Raw genomic sequence first — 20,978 nt, 5'->3', positions numbered from 1 at the left:
ACAGTATCCTGGGTGCGCTGGTGCCTGTCATTTCAAATGACAGGCACCAGGAAGTGGATCCCAACTTTAACCCATGAAAACCTAAAATCCCCTGCTCCCAAAGCGGCTCGACGTGTGCCAACTTACCTTTTGTTGTTTTTCAGCCCTTTCAGCCTTCTCTGCCGTCCTCTCTGCCGTCCTCCGGAGGGGGTGCAGTCGACGGCGAAAGCGGCTTGCAGCGGTGTCCCCCCCTGGTCCCGGTTCTCCTGGCTCTCGATGACAGCGGGCTGCCTCCAGCGCTCACGTCACCAGCGGCCAAGAAATTAAAAGAAGAGCGCGGGTGCAGCCAAGGGGGAAAAAAAAAAAAAGACGTCACGCCCGCCCCTGTGCTTTCATTGGCTATTTGGGCGCTCATGCCAATGAGGGGGGGGGGGAGCTGTCAGCCAGAAGTCGAGCTGGAGTACCTGCGGGAACATCGTCGAGAACCGGGACCTGCGGGGGGGGGGGGGAGGGACCGCTGCAAGCCACTTTCGCCGTCACTGTACTTTCATTGGCTTGAGCTCCCGTCAATTTGGACGCTCAAGCCCATGAAAGTTCGCTTCGCTTCCAAGGCCGTAACTCAGCAGTCTTTTTTTGGGGGGGTACATCGTCGAAGAGCCAGGAGAACCGGGACCTGCGCGGGGCGCGCCGCTGCAAGCCGCTTTCGCCGCTGGCTGCCCCCTCCGGAGCACGGCAGAGAAGGTTGAAGGGGCTGAAAGCAACACAAAGTAAGTTGATAACATGTCGAGTTGCTTCGGGAGGAGGGGATTTTATGTTTTTAGGTTTCTTTTTGGGGGAAAGTTTGCTGTCTACCCTTACCCCTGCCTCTAACGCAGGGGTAAGGGTAGGCGGTAAATGAGCAAGTTAAGCGCGGGGCAAAACAGCAGGGTAAAATAGCGATAGTCGGGGCGCGCGTTACTGTATGGGAGGGAATAGCTAATTCGATGGTTTACATCTGATATACATGCCGCGTGCGGAAGGGGTTACCCGGGGATTTAAAGAGGCGGTGAGGATGGGTTAAAGGGGATTGTGTATCGCAGGAAGGGCTAACGCGGCCGGAAAGTGAGTAGAAAGCGGGTTAGGAGCGGGGTAACCGCGGCCCCACTGTACTGTATCGAGCCGTGAGTAAGGAGAATAGAAGGATGAGTGGCGAGGGAAGGCCTGAAGCCTCTGACCTTACCAGACTTGTTCCCTTGGGGCCTGGATCCTGCTCCAGCGAGGGAGGAAGTTAAGCTTTCACCTCCAGAGCTGGTTCCCATCAGTGGACTGACTCATCTCCAAGTCACGCTCAACTAAGGGAGGGAGATCGAGGTTTTCACCTTGGCAGCTGGCCATGATTTTCCCTCAGGCTTTTGCCTTAAGTTGCTGTCCAGAAAAGGTTTTCCTCTTCAGTCACTCTAACCTGTCTCCTTCCACAGCATGGGATGTTTGCCTACCATAGGTTGGAGACAGAATACTGGTCGGTTGAGGTAAGCATCTTCTGCTTGCTGGACATAACTCATACTTTTGCACTGGTCTGACTAGATGAAGAAGAAATTGTGATTTCAGTGAGCAATTACTTGCATATGTGCTTTTGGCACCCTGGGGTACCTTCCCTCTGAATGGCTTATGTTTAGCAGTCTGTTAGGATCAGCAGAGGTTGGCTGAGTGTGACGGGGTCTATATTCCAGCCCTGGGAGGTAGGCCAAAGCCCTAAGAACCAAAAATCCCAGGGGGAGGGGGAAGAAAAACCCTGAGACACAAAGTCAAGGACGCACACTGGTTCCTTCCCCCTGTAATCATAGAGAAAGAAAAGACCCAGGTGTGGGAAATAGAGGGTGGAGACTATTTTAAGCCAATCCCTGGCTACAGGGGGAGGAGTCTACATGATATAAAAAGGAGTTCCTAGCAAAGTAGTCTCCTGCTGGGGGACTGAGGAGGAAAGAGTGGGACTTTGCTGCTGCTTGTGCTAGGAGATGCTGACTCTGGATGTTGCCTCTACACTGTGAAGAAGGACAGTAACTGTGATGTCAAGGTAGGTGAGCTTGTGGCTACCAAAGCTTCTGTTAGTTTGGATTTACCTGCCTTGAGGACATGTTACTAAGAAAACTGCCAAGTGGGTGGTTGTATTGCTGGGGAAAAGTTTAATATCTCAGAGGTATGGGGGGAGGTGGTAGTTAGGTGCAGTGGGCCAGACCTTGACTTGGGAGAACTTATTGAGATTAGTTTGTTTTGTGCTGGATTTCACAGAGGACTGAAAGACAAAGCTAGAGGCTTAAGGTTCACTTTTGAAGCCAGCCTCTCCTGTGAGGGTGGGTGGGTGGACTGGCTCAGCAGGGAGGGGCATCTGCCTTCCAGCCAGACCTGGGGATGGTTCAAACCCTGCCTGGAGACTTGTGGGAAAAACTGTAAACTATTTCTATTTGAGTTTTCAAGTGGCCAGGAAAGTCCCTCTCCAAGACTGGACCGTGGAGAGGCTTGAGTTTGGAGGTGATTGGCCAGAGGCAGCATCACACTGAGTTAGTGCTGGTTTTGTCATATTATGTAGATGAACTGGCAGTTTCAGGAATGAAGACAAACCCCAAACCAGAAACAAACTACTTCAAGCTTTTTCCTTATCCCTTTATCTCCTCTCCCCTCTTCCTGTTTTCATAGGTACTCTTCTTCCACTACCCCAAAGAGCAGATTTTTTGTGTTTTATATACTGTCATTCCATGTGAGAATTGCTAGCTTGCAACAGTGTACAGAAGGTGTTACAGAGGTAGGGCAAAAATCTAGAACTAGAGGCTTACTATAGAGACACGTGCAGACTGGGTGGGCCTGGAACTAGAGGCTTACTATAGAGGCAGGTGCAGACCGGGCGGGCCTGGAACTAGAGGCTTACTATAGAGGCAGGTGCAGACCGGGCGGGCCTGGAACTAGAGGCTTACTATAGAGGCAGGTGCAGACTGGGCGGGCCTGGAACTAGAGGCTTACTATAGAGACAGGTGCAGACCGGGCGGGCCTGGAACTAGAGGCTTACTATAGAGGCAGGTGCAGACCGGGCAGGCCTGGAACGAGAGCCTTACTATAGAGGCAGGTGCAGACCGGGCGGGCCTGGAACTAGAGACTTACTATAGAGGCAGGTGCAGACCGGGCGGGCCTGGAACTAGAGGCTTACTATAGAGACACGTGCAGACCGGGTGGGCCTGGAACTAGAGGCTTACTATAGAGACACGTGCAGACCGGGCGGGCCTATCCTGAATGTTGATATTTTCAACAGTCTTTGCAACTTACCACAAGCTCCATGCAGTCAAACATGACTCTGTTCAGTTAATATGCCTTTGTAGTCAGGCTTGCTATAGATAACTTTATCCTGGGATGTCCCAAGGCTTGTTGTGCATTCCATTTGTATGTCATTAAGTCTGACTTCCTCCAATTGCCTTAAAAACAAACAAATTAGCTAGTGAGTATCTCTGGAACAGTATTTCCAAATAGGCTTGTTTGTCACATATAGTGACAGGCATGAACCTCATTTATAGGCCAGGGTATGCTGGGAATAATCTCAGTCTCTCTCAACTTGACTGCTAATGCCCTTCTTAGTACTTGCATTGTGCCAGAGAGCCTCCTTCTGGACTTCATAGGGTGTAATTTTTATAGGTAACAGATCAAGGTGTGCTTAAATTCTTCTTAATCAGGCCAGTGGCACCCAATCTATTTGGGACTATTTCTGTTTTTCTGACTCAGTTCCTTGACCTCAGATAGCATCTCTTCATATGGTCCCCAATAAAGGCATTTGAAAACTGCTGCTGAGGCTGCATTTATACTATTAAAAACAGCTGCATGAAGTCCTCTCTGCAACTGCTGTACTCTTACATTAAAAAAGAGCAGTTGTGGGGGTTATTTCATTTTTTGTTCCTACAGTTTACATTATAACCAGCCAGCTCCCTGCTGTAAAGTAACTGCAGCATTACTCTACATTAGAAAATGTAACTTTATTATGAGTTAGGGCAGGCAACAGTGCTCACGCTGGCCTCAATACAGATCACTGTCAGTCACTCTTTACATTTTTATATTTTACATAGTAACATATCAAAATGACAGCAGAGACCGCCCAGCAAGGGTTAAAGCCCATAGCAAGTACTGACCGGATCACCCAAAGCTCCAGGGAGTTGATTTGACAACAGCTATCCTGGGTGCTGAGCCCATCTACATGAACTTCCCAGCCCAGGGTGGACACATCCAGGGATAGGAGGACTTTGAAAAGAGATTCCCCCATTCCAGATCTGAAAGAACCTGCCACCAGGCAGTCTCAGAGGGGCACAGTGCAATGCTGGAGGTTCTGCATGGCCTGGTGCCACTGAGACCTCGGGGTCCATTGAGCTCTGTGCATGTGTAAATCCTGCCAAGGGAGTGACATGGACAGTTGAGGCCATATTACCCAACAGCCTCAACATGTGCCAGGCTGACACCTGCTAGCTCTGCTGAATCTGTCACAATGGTCATCAAACTGATGACCCTTTGACAAGGCAGAAAGGCCTTAATCTGAGTCGTGTCTAGCAGGGCTCCCATGAAGTCCAAATGAAGTGAAGGGCTGAATATGAACCCTAGTGACTCCAACACCCAGAAGGTCAGATGCAAGGACCCTACGGGTCCTGCCCGAGATGTGCCCTTGACTAGCTAATCATTCAGATAAGGGAAACCATGCACTGTGTGCCAACACCAAAGCCAGGAATTCTGTGAAGACCCACAGGGCTGATGCTATCCCAAACGGCCACACCCAATACTGGAAGTGCTGTTTTCCCACTATGAATCTGAGATCGATCTTCCCCAGACACCGGAAAGGAGTGTATGCATCCTTCAGTTCGAGGGTGGGGGAACCATCTTGAACCCTTCTTTTTTTGATAAACCATTCAAGGCCCTTAGATCTAGAATTGGACGGAGTCCTCCTTGTCCTCTTTGGAATCGGGAAGTACCTGGAGTAAAATCCCCACCCTCTTTGCCTTGTTGGAATAGGCTCGACCGTTCTGGCCGTTAAGAGGGAGGAGAGCTCCATTAGACGCAACCCCTGATGCAAGACGGGCTCGCAGGGCACCCAATAGGTTCAACTGGTACCCTTAGTGGATGATGGAAAGAATCCACTGGTCTGAGATTATACTGGCCCAAAAAAACACAAAGGAAGACTGTCTATCAAAGCCATGAGGGTAATAAGAGATCCAGAAGTCCTTGCAAAACATTTATTGAAAATCTAAATTACACAGTTGCTGCCCTGACTCAAGGGGTGAGGACCACATGCTGCCACTCCCTCACCCTCCCAAACCCCCGCAAAACTCAGTCACCTGGTGGTCCAGCAGGGGGCCTGGGAGCAATCTGCCGCTCCTGGGCCGTTGGCTGCCAGTGCCGTGGCCTTCAGCCCTTACCATGTGACAGGGGCTACCAGTGCCATTGGTTGGCCCCTGTCCCATGGTAGGGGATAAAGGCCACAGTGCTACTTTGGGTAGTGGCAGCTGAGGCCCCAGGAGCGGCAGATCACTCCCAGGCCCTCCATTGGACTAGGGGTGTGTGTGTGGGGGGGGTTCAGAATTTTGAAGGGGCACTTTTTGCCCTTTCAAAATTCTGCCGCCTGAAGCAGCGGCAACGCCCCCTAACTGTCAGCACCATAGGCACAGGCCTAGTGCTTCCACAGACCCTGTGTAGAGGAATCCGAATCCATAAAAGCAGGAGGCCCCACTGTCTAAGATGGAACACAGACTACCTCAGGCAGAAAAAGCGGCACCAAACAGATACCCCCCGAATGAGACATCTGTAGGAAGAGATCTCAACACAACAGCACCTGGAGCTCCCAATTTCTCCTGGCTGAACAAATAGCAACCAAGAGAACCACTTTAAGAGTCAAGTCTTTAACCGTAGCTCTCTAGTGGTTCAAACAGAGCCTCTCACAATCCTCTAAGGAGTTTGCCATAGGTTTTCAGTATCGGGGCTCCATCTTGTGTCACCTGTGTGTGAGGACTACCATCCTGCTTGTCCTCAGAATAGGGCCATAGTAGAGGTGACAGGGTGGGGGTTGTTCTTTGCTGGGGGTGTGAGACACTAGGGGGTGGGGCAATGTGTGACGTTGCTGTACACGGTAGAGAGGGTCAGTTTTCCAGCTTTGAACAGTCTGGGCTTCTTGGGGGGCGGGGGAGTTGTCAACTATTCTGTATTTGTGAAGGTCTGTTCTGCAAGTATGACTGAGCTGAGGTGTCCAGCTAGCATGTTCATGGTGTATTGGTGTTCTAGGGCCAGATGTAATATTTGCAGTGCTGCTGTGTTTGGCATTCTGAGTTAGTGCTGCTGTGGTATAGCATTTTCCTTGTGCAGTGGTTTTTTGTTAGTATTTTGTATTTCACTATGTACCTAGCAGTGGAGAGTGTGTTAAGACAACACCAGAATTTCTGTACAAAGTGCTGAATGGGAAAACATCCTGCTCTGCCCCTTGTGCTGGGGAGAATTCTGTGGATACAGAGTATACACTTAAAGAATTGGAGGTACAGGATTTCCATTGGGCTTGTCTTGCACAAGAATTAAACCAGGGTATATTGGGTAGTATGAGCTCAAACTCACGTTTACTACTGGTTTTCTTTATTTGCATTGTGCCAAATGGCTTCTTTCTGAAGCCTGAATGGTATAATATGCAGGTACCATCTTGAAGTGAGCAGGGATGCTCTCTTTAATCAGGCGAGTGGTGCTCAAAATTTAGAACAGTTTCTGCATCTTGAGGCCATATTTTCTTGGTCTCCGATTATCTTAGTACTTTATGATCATCTTTCTCTCCTTATAGTACAAAACAGTTGCTTAGTACTGATCCTTCTACTAGTAGTGCCAATTTTGTCTGGTTTTCTAGCATGAATAATCGTGATCTATGCAAAGAATAACTGTAAATATAAAGTGGGAGTAGAGGGGACTCTGGTGGCTTCCCCTAGTCTAACTGAAGGAGGAAGTACAAGACTTTCACTGCAGGAGCTGCTTGTCCAAACTTTTTTATCTTTACCAGGCCTCAGCTCACAGCATAGGATGTCTGCCTGCCTTCTGCTGAGCTCAGCATGGGAGTCTAGACCTGGGGATGTCAGCAAGCCTGTTAGTCTGGTTCCATCTGCACTGGTCTGACTGGATGAAAAGGAAGCAGTGTTTAACTGTTATGTTTTCAGGATACCTAAGAGATGTTTGCATGCACATTGTGAATATCCTGGAAACTGCACTGGCCTGGTAATCTTCATGGTTAAGAACCTCTACCCTAAAGGATTCTTTACAGACAGCAAAGGGCTGTGCTATGTTTTTGAACAAAAACTTACCTTGTGGTTGCCTGGGGTCAGAGCCACCTAGGAAACATCTCATTGGTGCAACTGGAGATTGGTCTCAAAACATAAGGACTACTCAGGGATCTAACTCTGCTGGCACAACAGCATTCTGGACCCTGGGTTCCTGAAGACTTGGTATACTCCATTATTCCCTGGGTAGATCTCCAAGCAGAGACCCAGCCTGGGCTAACAAAGCAAAATGTGTACCTTGGTTTAACTAGTCACTCGTGGCTCAACATGCCCCTGACAGGTTATAGTTTTAGTTTATTTAATGCTACTATTATGTAAAGTATGGACACTGCCAGTTGCCACAGACTGACTGGTCTGCATCACCTTACTGTTTACAGCAATGTTTGTGTTTTCTTTTTAGGCAGCATCCCTGTGTATGCTTGCCTGAGGGGTGGAAGCACTGCTGGCATCGTCATCACGAGAATCAGAGCGCCTTATGATCAAGCCACGCCTTCCTACTCTTGGAGAGGTACATGGAGGAAGCTGGGGTAAGGCCAGCAGTGTTGCATATTCCTGGCTGGGAACCATTAGGTTTGAGAGGAAAGGAATGTGGGAGCAGTTTCTAGTGCTGTACAGAACGGACGTCCTCGGAGCAGTTCTTTTCTCTCACCTGGATAGCTCTTGCACTCTGTTCTGGTAGTTCAGTAATAGCCGATCCCACCTTCTGCATTCTTCAGAAAAACTGCAGGGAAAAAAGTTAGATTATATACAAGACAAAGATGCCAATTCCTCCAACAGTCATGCACACTATCCCGGTCACATTTCAAGGCATATTATATCAGCAGGCTGAGAACCAAATCCCACCTATGCTCCTTGGGCACATCACTTCACACTCCATTGCCTCAGTAGTTGAATGTAACTCACATTGAACTACCAATAAAAATCCAAGAGCTAAAGAAATAAAACATTTCTTGCCAGGCAGTTGGTACAACATACAGTGCCACATGCATGCATCCCACGAGCCTTAGTTAAATGGCACATGCATGTGTACTCTGCTGGCATAGTTACAAGGTGCACACAACACGGCTGTGCCTTCTGCCAGTCAGACAAGGTACACATCACGCCTGATCCAGTCAGAAATGCAAAGTATAAGCACCAATTGCTCCACCACAGCCACATTTATTTCTGTCTTTATTTATGCAGGTGACTATATTGTAAGCCACTTGGATAACATGTTTTAATAAATGAAATATCAGGTCAAGATCTGACAGATATACCTTGCTATATAGTCATTCATTTGAGCCTTTGATGCTTCCATTTCTGGAGGTGTGTTAAAACTAAAACAAATAGGAAAGTTACTATTAAACTTTGAACCTCAAATTTTTCTATATATATCCAACAAAAAACTCATACTAATTCTATGTATACTATCACCATAAAGAATATGGGCCTTATACAAGACAGAACTTTATGTAGACGTGTGAACTTTTTTCTTGACTAAGGTGTAATCCTTCCAATGATCACTGTGTGTGCTGCAATAAAGAGTCTGGACCAAATTTAAGTTTCAGGTAGCCTGGTACATAAGGAAACAATCTGAGTGAAATTTGGGATTCTGGGACACATCACTATCTCTTGAGCAGATATATCTTTCTACAAATGCATTTAGGCACATGCCTTTGAAAATCAGAAGTATACATGTAAATTCTTTCCCTGCTCAACTCTAACCCTACCTGGAATACCTACTCAGAGTACAGGGAAAAGTACACAGAAGCTAGTTTCATGCATACGTTGCCCCACATAACCCTTTGGATGATTTTCAAAAGCAGATTCACATGCAAAAGCTGAGGATTTTTTGCATGGAAATCCTTTGAATATTACCCCCAGTCTGGCTTTCCCAGCCCAACAAATTAAATTCTAATTGACTGACACCCTTTTGTGCTATCCTGATTCATAATGCAACCTATGGACTATAGCTCCTGTCCAACCTCAGCTGTAAAATTCCTGGGGATGGTGCTATAACAGATATCTTTACCTTGTTGGCATTTCTGTACATTTCTGCAAGGTCCCATCATGCCCTAGCTTCTCAATGAAATGCTGCAGTTCCTTGGAAACTGATGACACTGATAGAAGCAAAAAGGTTACTGTAAATATAAGACTAAAAGAAGCAACATTGCTTATCTGTACCCAGGCTTCTCCATAGATGGCAGTATCAATCAGCCATAACAAGTAGTAACATTCAACAGTGCCAACAGACCCAGCTCTCAGAAGTCTCTAGGCATGCCCAGTAGTTACCTGTACACCACCCACTTTGCATGCCAAAGTCACAAGGAACAGCACCTTCCAGGCGAGAGGTTTCATGAGTTTGGCTAGGACCACATTAAGGGTGGGGGCTGATAGGGATTGGCTTCAGCAGCTGGGCAGGCTGGACAAGCTGGAAGTGAGATCAGGCACAGGCTGGACATTGTGGGAAGAGACAGACTAGAAGCAAAGGTCTGGGTACTGGAACAGACAAGGAGCTGAGCACTGGATACCAGAACAGGCTTGAAGAGTACCTCAAGGAATCATTAGCTAGATGGGAAAACCTAGGAGAAGTAGAAGGTCAAAGGCAAAACTAAAAGGAGCTAGAAGGGCAACCAATTTTGTTAGGGATGTAAAAGGAGTGAGGAAAGACCCCACTATCTCTTTCCAAAGAAGTAACTGAAAAGGTTTGTGTTCATAAAGTGCAAGAGATTGCAGAGGAAGACCAGGCAACAATGTCTGGGAAAGGAGTCAGGAATGTGAAAATTCAAATAGAGGAAAAATAGCAAATACAGTATTACAGAAGGACAAGGTGTTTTGTTAAGATCTGTTAGTGATAGAAGTACAAAAGTGGTATTCTGAGACTCAAAGGTGAGAGGGAGGAATATGTGGAGGCTGAGGAGGAAAAAGTAAAATTGCATAACATATTTCTGTTCTGTGTTCACTGTGGAAGGGCCTGGAGCAGGACCAGATAAAACAAACACAAATAAGATTGAGGTTTACCTTGCTTCCAATCTTTCAGAACAGGGTGTTCCTGAGGAGCTAACATTGAGGGCTCAGACTTTTTGGCACCAGTTTATCCATTTTGTTGAGATGTGCATGATGGCCCTTGGGAGTCATCTGGGCACAAAATACAGACCTGGGGGGGGGTCTGTAATGGACATAGCCCAGGGGCACTGGGGACATCTGTGAAAACCAGACAATGCTGTGGGAAAAAATCTGGCACATGGTCTATGACCAGCAACCACAGACAACATAACTTACTGCAACACCCAGTAACTAACCCCAGGTAGAAAGACCTGGCGTGACCAAAAAAGGGAACAAAATAGTTTTCCACAAAAGCATGAGCTTCACAGAGACTGAAGGGGGACCCTGTATGGAAGCGTGGATAGTGGCATGCTCAGGGTGCCAGCCAAAGCTTCTAGAAACGTTGACAAAACCAATGTGATATCTCAGATCAAATGTTGGTATATAAAGTTTTCCATGCTGGGCTCCATCTGTCACCCTTGCACGAGGACGAGGCCTGTCCTAGGAGAGAATTTTCTCTGTGTGGAAGAGTGGCTGTTACCTGTCCTCAGGCTGAGGCTTTGGGGTCTTACCCAGGTCCGAATCACCCACAGACACATCATGGTCTGGGTCCAGGCAGGGGTAGGAGACAGTATGGGTGTCCACAATGGACACAGGGCAATCTGTCTATGAATGGCTTGGCTGAAGAAAGACAGGGGCTCACCTGGCAATGACTGTGCACAGGAACTCCTGCATACACTCAGACATCTGAGCTCTAAGAGCAGAGTTTGTGTTGGCACCATTACCACTGTCTTATGGCCAACTTAATCCTGCTTGTAAACAGAGGCAGCTCTCCTCGGAGTGGCCTTGTAACCTGGATGCAGTACATCGAGGGAGGGAATATGGCCACTAGTACTGTGGCGAGCCAATGAGCAGTGCTTAAGGTTGGGCTCTCCTGAGACCAGCCTAATCCTCAAGGCTAGCAAAGTTTCCAGAGTCATCGGTGTGTGATGTCTTTGGAGGAGGGATATTTGAAGGGTGAGCAGAGAAGACAAGGAAAAACCTCTTATTCCCTTGGAATGAAAAGTAATAGACCAGGCAGCATAATGGTGTAGAACTGATAGGACCAGGGCTGCAGCATTTGTAAAAGCAGTAACTTCCTATATAACAGACAAGTCTGCTGCAGGTGTAACAGCAGAGACAAAGCCATTACAAACGGGGATATAAATAGCAAAAAAAATGCAGATTACAGCAGACCTGCAGTCCCATATTTCTCATGCTTCCTCTAGCTTACCTTTCACTTGAAAAGCCTGGGTATCAAAGCCATCAACATGTCTTAAAGAGTCTTCAAGTTTCTGTACTGAACTGAAAATAAAAATATTTTTTTTCAGACCGCATGTCTTCTCCCCCCCCCCATCACTTACAGCCATCTTATGAAGAAAAGGTAAAATAGAAGTTGCTAAGACCAATTTTAGTCTGAGTGCCAGGAGTTCTTCACACTGTCAGGCAGATACAATACAGCGCACTCAGTCGAGTGGATGTGCGTTCACAACCCCTTATGCTATAAGGAGATACACACATCAACCCTCCCCCACAAAGCTAATCACATGTAAACACTCTAAAATTGTCTGCTCCTGATCAGCCCAAAAAGTGTACCGAAAAATGACTGCTTTTCTGTACTTGTAAAATTGAGCATCCATTTTCGTAACCCACTGACAGCCACCCCTCCTGGGCATACAATTTTGTTTTACTACGGCACCCGATTTAATTATTAAAATCTGGCGCCCTGGAGAGGTCGATCAGCACAAGTTAGGAGAGCAGGTGCTGAATCAGGAGCACCCGTTCTCCATGCACAGATATTGCATCGGCCTGTGTGCACACCTAGCCTCTCCCTAACTAGAAGACAATCCAACCTATGCCACTCAGTGCAAAAAGGCTAATAGCCCCCATTCCAGTGCTTAACTGTCTGTATCTTTCCATTCTTCTAACCCAGAAAGATGAGAGATTTCCAAGCAATTAACCCCAAATTATATAGTCCTATGTAAAACCATGGCATTCAAATTCTTCCTCCTTCACATAAAGGAAACACTATTTCCTTTATTACAAATAAATCATTTATTGCAACACAAAATCTGGGTGCGCACAAGGGGAGAAGAATAATGCAACTCCGCATGGCAATGCATTTCGGTTTCCCCAGTTCCCTACCTAAACTTCCTCCTTCACCCCCTAAACCCTACCTATCATTTTTTTGGTTTGTTCTAGAACTTACTTCAGCCTGGGGACCTGGAGTAAGTTGCATGCACCAGCCGGTTGCCAGCACGCAAGTCTTTGGGACAGCATTCAATGGCGCTGTCCCTGCCCCTTTGAAGAGGCCCGGCAGCTGTGTGTGTGTGTACCGGGGTTTATGTGCATAGGCCTCTGAAAATCTACCCATATATGAATATATCTCAAGCTACTACATATCCCCCCCTCAGCCGTCTCTTCTCCAAGCTGAACGGTCCTAACCTCTTTAGTCTTTCCTCATAGGGGAATTGTTCCATCATTTTGGTCGCCCTTCTCTACCTTTTTTTCTAATTCTGCTGTATCTTGAGATCTGGTGACCAGACCTGCACACACTACTCAAGATGAGGTGGCACCATGGAGTGATACAGAGGCATTGATATTCTCCATTCCCTTCCTAATATCCCTAGCTTTCTTGGCAGCTGCACACTGAGCAGATTTCAAACATGTTATCAATGACACCTCGATCCTTTTCCTGAGTGGTGACTCCTAATGTGGAACCTTGCATTTTGTAGCTATAATTTGGGTTACTCTTCCCTAAGTGCATCACTCTGCACTTGTCCACATTTCATTTGCATGCCCAGTTGCAAAACTAAGACTTGCAATTTCTCACAATCCTCTTGTGATTTAACCTCTTAGAATAACTGTCATTGCAGTGATCCCAGAACTGCTCTCCACTATTCACCTTTCTCCATCGTGAAAGTTTACTACTTAGCCCTACTCTGTTTTCTCTTAAGTTAGCCATCCACAATAGGACCCTGCCCCCTATCCCATGACTTTTTAATTTCTTAGGAAAAGGAAAGATCACCTATTACAAAATGAAGGGCATGTGTATAAGAGAAAGGAAGCAGGGTTTCTGGGAATAAAAACTAAAGTTCAGATTCCAGAAGATGACTGGCTAGCCACAACAGAATTAACTGACCAAAGAGGAAAAAAGCTTAAACAAGAGGCAGATAAAACCAGCACAAGTTTAAACAAAGATTAAAATTGTCTGAACAGAGTAAGGTGGCCAAAATCAATGTTCTTCTTTGCTTAAATAGGTGAGATCAGAAGTTTGGGGTAAAATTAGGACCAATTCTTAGGCAGGCAGTAACTAAGTGCTGCGTAACAAGTCTGTGTACACAATAATTTACACATCCTGGCGTCTTTGAACCTGTAGATTCAAACTGACTAAACTTGAAACTCTTTTTGGGGGCACAGCAGTTTCCTTATCCATGCCTGACCAATCCTTACAAACTGGTTATGTCCTCCTGCCAGTAGATGAAGACAGAAAACAAAAAGCTCAAAGCTGACGTCCCTCCCCCTTATAAAGGTCTGGTGCTGCCTTTGGTACTTCTCCATCTCCAGCAGATGCTGAAAACATGTGAACTGGTGCTATAGCGCAGGAGTAGGCTACTTAAGAACCTGCCAGGCTGGGTCAGACCGAGGGTCCATCAAGCCCAGCATCCTGTGGCCAATCCAAGTCACAAGAGCCTGGAAGGCTCCCCGGTAGAGCATAGGCAGAGCTCTGGAGTGAGTTTCTGGGAAACTATTCGGCTGAACTGATTCTCCTTCCCCCCCCCCCCTTGGGAACCAGCTTAGTCAGGGTCTAAGCTCCCGCAGCAATGGATCAAGCACCAGGTGGGCCCCAGTGACTGTTCCCTTGGTGGGTCTGGCAGCAGGAACTATGGACAGAGCTGCTAGGGCAACAGTCTTTGGACTGACTTCCCGGTAGAGCAGGAGGGAGGTGAGGCACTGCAGGCAGCTCAGTACGGCAGCTGGTGCATTCTGCCCAGCTGGCAGGCAGGCAGGTACCAGGAGGGTGCAATCCACAGGCAAAACTGGGTGGGTTCTCTAATTCAAGCCCTGGCCCCTATGAGGGGACGGTAGCACTATAGTGCACATGGAACAGGGCCTGCTCAGGATTACAGCCACTTTGAGCCAAAAATAACATACAATTATAAACAAGTCAAGTCTGCCAGGTTCTCTGCACTCTGATAGGGGTGCTACAGATTTACCCTCGGGCACAGCAGAGTCTGCACAGCTCCTGTTCACTGTGGAGCCATGATTGCAGGTTGTAGTTCCTCTCTCCCAGTGGCATGATCGCAGGAACAGCCTGTAGAACCAGTTCTCTTCCCCTGTACACACAAGCTTCCTACAGGGGCTCCCAAGATCAAATTAAGCTTGTGTTCCTGGAAAGGACTGTAGATTTGCTTGGATTCCTCCTTGAACCTGTGGCAGTAACCAGAGGACAGATTCTGTCTGGACTCCAGCAGAAACCTCTTATCCATAGCAAACAAAATAACCAAGAAACACTTCTGCTATTCTCTGCAGCTCAGTTAGTCTCACAATTTACAGTTCAGTAGGGTTTATTTCCAGGCTGCCTCCTGTTCCTGACTAGATATACTTCCTTCCCAGGATCCTCTATTGTCTGTGCTTAAGGTGGGGTTTTCTTCACATATCCTCCCCCTCAGCTCTAAGTTAGGTTGAGTACTTAAGCCTACTAAGGCTATACTCTTAAACCCCATGTTTCTCTCTTCACTCCCCAACCTTTGCTGGGTTTGCATACCCTGTTTAAGGTTGCCCCACGCCAAGTCATCTGGGAAACCACTCCTGGCTTCATGGGGTGTCAGCTGTTCTAATCTGGCTCGACTGTCCATAAACTGGGGCCACCTGTGCCTTCAGACCACAGGATAAGGAAGTTCTAGGAGTACCCCCCACTTCCATAATGAATTGCCCTGCTGGGGCTGTTAGCAGGCTCTGACTGTCGCCATGTAAACAGATCAGTGTTGCCTTCTTAATCTCCCCTCAAGGGTCTTACCGCAGCCAGAGCTTTGGGTGGGAGCTCTACCTGAATCTCAAATTCCTGATGCAGGGCATCTACCCTAGCCTTGAAGTCTTGCAAACGTGGTTGTCTATTCCTGGTCCCACTTTTTCATTCTCATTCTGGGGCTTGGCCTTCACCCCCCTGCTCCTTGCACTTTTCTGCTAACTGGAGTTCCTTGCACTCTTCATCCATATGGCCTGCTGCCTTACAGTATGAGCATGGTGTTAGGGTTGGTTCTCTTTATTTTACTACTTCCTTTCAAGGGCTCTTCGTTCTCTGCCTTTCTATATGGACAGTGATCTTCCACATGTCTACTCCCTGCACAGAAGCAGAAAGTATCTGTACCCTTATTACTGGGTTATACTCGTCCTGAGTCTCATTTTTTCCCCAGACTTGATTGGACTTGCTTGGAAGACTTTCCTTTCTATATATATGGACTTTATTCTCTACTGTTGACTGTCACCATATTGACAGTCTCTAGCCATGCAACCTCTCCTTCCACAGTTGAAGCAAGTGGGAAGAGCTGGGTCCAGACCCCAAGCGATCACATGCAGAGGCCCATTGCTAGGGTCCTCTCCTCCTTACAGCACCATTACAGGCTGCCTTTCCAGGCATTAATTGGGCTTGGTGGAAGGCCTCTGCCACTTGTAATACTTCTACCAATGGGAGTCTGGGGTGATGACAAACCCAATTCTGCATGGACCAGTCTAGGAACTGTTCTAGAAGTACCTGGTTAGCTATCTCCAGATATCTTTGTCTTGGTTTGAAGTCCATGTCCATCCAGCATCTTTCAGTCTATGGAACAGACCTCTGCCTTCCCTGGGCTGTATTACGCCCCTCTGGAACTGCTGTTAGGCTTCTGAAGTATAGCCTGCCCTTTCTAGGATGGTGGCTTTGACTTCCACCTAAGTGGCCCTTCCCTCCGAATTCACCACTTGGCCTTTGCCTGTAAGTAAATTTGCCAGGTATGTATTCCACTTAGCTTCAGACCAAACCATCATCCAGGCCGTCCCCTGCTTTCATCTTCAACCAGATGGGAGGAGGGGGATTCACAGGTGTTGGGGCAGCATGTAGCTGGGTGAGCATCTCACAAGGTTTGAAAGGCCTTCTGGAGGTTCTGCTGGTCCTCCCCCAGGACTTGCATCATGCAGTCCACGTTGACTTATTGGACCTGGATGCCTCGTACCCACACACCATCTCAGGCAGTTTCACTCACTATAGGGACCATGCCCTGTTTCACCACCTCTTCTGAGGGTAAGAACCTGCTTGTCCAGCACTAACTCACTGAACATAACCTATCTCCAGGCAGAGCCAGCCTCCTTTGCCTGCTGTAATTTAACTTCAGCTGTCATTGCAGTGAGGCCCAAGAAAAGAGAACATGTTTTTCTTCTGTTGGCGTGGTTTCTCTGCATGTGCAAGGCTTAACACAGAAATCTCACTTATGACACCATGTGGCACCAGAGTAACCAGAGGACAGATTCAGTTTGGACTCTGGTAGAAATCTTTGCATAAACCTTTTATTAGTAACAAAACATCACACCTTACAGGTCAGTAGTGTGTGCTTTTTTTTCTAGGCTTCCTGCTCCCTCCTGGGCTGGGCTAGATATACTCCTTCCAGTATTCCCTAGTGTCTGTGCTTAAGGTGGACTGGACCAAGTTGTAGTTGTCAGCACTGTGCATTAAAATGAGATTTTAGACTCTGAACAACATGGGAGGGAGGGAAGCCAGTTCCTTCTTACTTGTGCTGGGCCATGGAAGGGAGGGAGCACCAGCAGCAGATTTAAAGGTTTGGCTCTGCTGGTGGCTGCAGATTCTTCATTCCTGCATAAGTTGATCAAGGAAGTGGGGTGGCTGCAGAGCATTTTGGGTTTTGGCCCTATGGGTAACCCAGAGTTGGTGCTGGGACACCCACAGAATCTAAATTCCTGGGGCAGGTGCTCCTCTCTTCCCTTCATCCCAACAATTTCTGGGCCCATGGGGTGGCACTACCACCATGGCCACAGGCTACTTGCCGCTCTGAACTCTGCAACAGTTGGGTGTCTCATAACTAGAAGAGAGGGCAAGAATTTAAATTCATAGAAGCCTTGCTGCACAAGTCTGATACTACTGCTGACAAGCCACCACTTTTGGGATCCATTACCAATATACGTGCATTTATCTTTCTGTGGCATTGAGGGCATTTTAGCATAGGGAAAGCTCATACTTGGAAAGACAGAGGGGCTTTCTCAAGAAAATATAAAAAGGCTGGTTGCAATTCAAAAAAAAGACTTTTCACTGTTATGTATGGTATGTCAACTTGGAAAAATTGATTTTTGTACTTGGGTACATATTCTATTTTTAAACTGAATCTTTTTTCAATAAAAGATTGACTTCTTGCATAGTCAGATATGTGAATCTTTATGTAAAATGTTCTGTCCAAGCTTGGGAGCCTATCCAAAAAGTTAAAACTTCTTTCTTCCTTTAGATTGCAAAGTCAGAAAGGACTCTGATCTTAATATCAAAAGTTTGACACTCACTGTGAATGGTATTGAAGATAACTGCAGACAGCAGACCTGATACAGCTGTGATGAGAAACTCTGAGCTCGGACGACTGCTGCCTAGAGGCAGTCTCTTCATATGGTTGTACAGCGCTGCGTATGTTGGGTAGTGGTGGTAGTAAGTTGCAAGTGCCAGCAGATAGCAGAAACCAGCAGCAAGAGGGAAAGGGAGCAATGCAGCTAGGAACCTGCACATTTGTCAGCCAATTCCAAACACTGAACTTTCAGCAGAAAGTAGGCTCTCCCAGGGATTTAGAGGAGCAAACAGCTCCCATCCAGAAGCTTAGCAATAGTTAAACCATAATCAAGGAGGGTAAGCTCTACAACATGAAGAGAACCTAAGCTAAGAAATGACAAATTGATACAGGTGGTAGTGTAATAAAGAAACATACATTAAATATGCTGCGGAGGCAGAACACAATTATGCTAACTTGCCACAGAATTGCCATAGCACTTTGAAAAATCTCTCAGAATTTACTAACTCTTGCCCCAGGAAACCAGGGGCTCTGGCCATAAGACTTCCTTTACAGCTACTCGGGGATTTTATAACTCTACACCTAGCACTGTCTGAGGCCAGAAGCCACAAACTGCAGCTCCTTCCAAATCCCGGAACACATGCATCACAAGTCCAACCAACAGGTATGACCAACGCCTTCCCGCCTAGGGGTTATACATGGCATGTGCCCAACCAGCCTAGGAATAGAAGCAAGGTGTTTGACACAGCCCTTAATGATCCAGCCTAGTGCCTACCAACAAGTGATCTGTCCTAGTTTACAAAGAATAAATAAGAGAAGATGCATTTATTACAAGATTTATAGTTCATCTTACCAGGACCTGTTCAGGGCGGATGTCGTGTTTTTAGCAGAGGTATGGTAAAACAAGTTGCACAATAGATATATCAGATGTTCATCCTTTTCACCCCATTAGCTGATTAAATTATGTAAGGAGGCCAATATTCAGAGAAGAACTTATCCAGCTAGCCAGATACGTTATAAAGTATATTCAACACTCACAAAGTTATTCAGGCATTTTCCAGATTACTTTTAAACGTAGCCAGCTCAGTTTGAATATAACTGGTTAGATTCAATGTTATCCATGTACCCTGATAACTTTATCTAATTGGCTATATTCAAATAATATATGCTTAAGTACTGAAACAATATTAAAAGGGGGAAAAAATAAAGATTTCTGCTGGTTAGTGTCCAGTTCCCCTAACCCACCAAATTTATAAAATAAACCAAGCAGCCACAGTGCCCCAAAGCTAGCCTCTCCCCTCCATCCAAGGTATGCCTTTACAGACATCACTAAGGCTCCAGCTGGGAGCACAGTAGTGTCTTACCTGCTTCTGACTGTCCCACTGGAAGCACATAACACCACTGCTGTCCAGAAACACACAAGACACTCCCAACTAGGGTTTCAGGAAAGTTAGGATGGGACTTGGTGACTTCTTTAGAAATGGAGGACTAGCCTCAGGGGCACTACAGCTTTTTGTATTTGGTTAGTTGAGGAGGGTGGTGCTATCGGGCAACTCTGAATACAGTTATTTGGCTAAATTAACTCCAGCCCAGAACACCTACTTAGCTGGATAAAATGTATCCAGATATTCAAAAACCTTGGGCTTGTGGCAAACTCAGAAGTTATCAGAAATGTTTAAAGGGCTGAAAGTGACTCTGACTCCCTAGGGGGAGCAGGAAGCTCCATGGCCGGTGGAACAAGCTGGACCAGTCTTGATTTTACCCACTGCATTTTCGGAGATCTAACCCCTGCTTTTATTGAAGCACTTCCACTCCATATATGCAGTGGAATAACACAAGGACCAGCTCTGCTTGCTCCCATCACCATATTGCTGAATGTTCATCTGTTTTCCCCCATCCATGACTTACCTTAGTGGAGCTTTTCTGAGAGAGAACAGAACTAGAGATCAGAGAATTGCCTTTATTAGAAAGCTAAGGGTGGTACATCACCTGGAAACAGGATTGTAACAGCAGTGAGAGCCTCTCCCTCTCGGGCAGTTCCAAACTGATAGCTCGGCTAAGCCCTTTAAAAAGAATCTGACAAAGAATTGTTGGCTTAGGGGGACACAAGTTGACAGGAGGCTGCAGTGCTAACAATTCTTAAATATTGCATGCACACCTGTGGGCCCATATATTCTTCAGGCTTCCTCGAGCTTGCCTTTTACCTGAAAAGCTTTCCTTCTGTTACTGTTTTAATCAGGAAACTCAGAACAAGGCACAGACTACTGAAATAAAGATCTTCATTGAATGGAAAAAATTGTCCATGTCCACTGTTTGATTTTCAGTTTGTACAAGGGATTAACTTCTCTGATCTATAGGGAAAACCCACTTGGGTCCCCTCTGCTTTCATTCTCCCCCCTGTGGAAGTTGTTTGGCAAAACAAAAGGGCCTTTTGTCAGAACGAGGAACAGTTCTCAGCAACAAGATTTGAATCTCTTTGATTTGCTACTCATTGTGGAGTTGAGAGTTGGTTTTTTTTTTTATCCAAAAGACTATATACTTTGATACTATTCAAATGGGTTGATGTGGTGTGAAGGCACTAAGATTCATCTTAATGCACACTGACATGTCATAAGTTTTTGTACTTGTTTAAAATGTGTATTTAAATAAAATTTGGTAAATTTGAGTGCATTAGTGTTCTAGGATTTTGTTATAGCAACTTTTTTTTTAAATAGTTATATTTTGCCTGTTCTGTTTCTTGTCTCTGTAGAATAGACATATTATACACATACACAAATATATTTCTGTGCTGACAAGCAGGTTGAATTAGCCATAAAACATGGCTAGGGCTCTGGTTCCTTTCCCTCTGTCAAACCACCTCACCTCTCTCACTTTACTATGCTCCTTGGGCTCAACTTAGATTGTACATTTTGGCAAAGTAATTTCTAGGATCATTTCATCTAAATAAAAATCCAAAAGCATGTGGGTCCATGCAGTAGCAACTCCTCAAAGGCCCTTCCATTGTCCCTCAGGTTGCCACGTGGCTAGACCAAAGGGTGCAAATAAAGCAAGTGGTAGGCAGCCAGAACATATACTGAAGTCTGGTTAGCCAGTA

General features: G+C 46.3%; 1 protein-coding gene and 1 long non-coding RNA gene across 8 annotated transcripts in view; one reads left to right on the top strand and one right to left on the bottom strand.

The window, feature by feature from the left end:
* Nucleotides 1-20,978, bottom strand: part of LOC115080650 (kinetochore-associated protein DSN1 homolog) — a 31,605-nt gene that overhangs the window by 7,826 nt on the left and 2,801 nt on the right. For 2 of the 6 annotated variants that reach the window (XR_003853617.1, XR_003853618.1), the window contains exons 2-6: nucleotides 11,581-11,651; nucleotides 9,295-9,382; nucleotides 8,540-8,599; nucleotides 7,933-8,004; nucleotides 3,274-3,419 (exon numbers count right to left, since the gene is read on the bottom strand). Coding sequence is in view for 1 of the 6 variants with exons in the window: in XM_029584975.1 (XP_029440835.1) it covers nucleotides 7,933-8,004; nucleotides 8,540-8,599; nucleotides 9,295-9,382; nucleotides 11,581-11,651; nucleotides 19,874-19,960 (378 nt within the window). In the remaining 5 variants the exon portion in view is untranslated. Of the gene's footprint in view, nucleotides 1-3,273; nucleotides 3,420-7,932; nucleotides 8,005-8,539; nucleotides 8,600-9,294; nucleotides 9,383-11,010; nucleotides 11,053-11,580; nucleotides 11,652-19,873; nucleotides 19,961-20,978 lie in introns of those variants that run through there. The other 4 variants (XR_003853616.1, XR_003853619.1, XR_003853621.1 and 1 more) reach the window with 4 other exon arrangements.
* Nucleotides 1,922-20,549, top strand: LOC115080652. Of its 2 annotated transcripts, none has more exons than XR_003853623.1 (3): nucleotides 1,922-2,032; nucleotides 7,684-7,810; nucleotides 20,124-20,549. It is a non-coding gene; the product is annotated as an uncharacterized LOC115080652 (long non-coding RNA). The 2 variants fall into 2 exon arrangements; XR_003853622.1 differs by lacking the exon at nucleotides 20,124-20,549 and adding an exon at nucleotides 17,837-19,880.

Source organism: Rhinatrema bivittatum, chromosome 19 (assembly GCF_901001135.1).
Source record: "Rhinatrema bivittatum chromosome 19, aRhiBiv1.1, whole genome shotgun sequence".
Classification (NCBI taxonomy): domain Eukaryota; kingdom Metazoa; phylum Chordata; class Amphibia; order Gymnophiona; family Rhinatrematidae; genus Rhinatrema; species Rhinatrema bivittatum.
The sequence above is the reverse complement of the archived record's forward strand: the minus strand, read 5'-3'. Positions and strand labels throughout refer to the sequence as shown.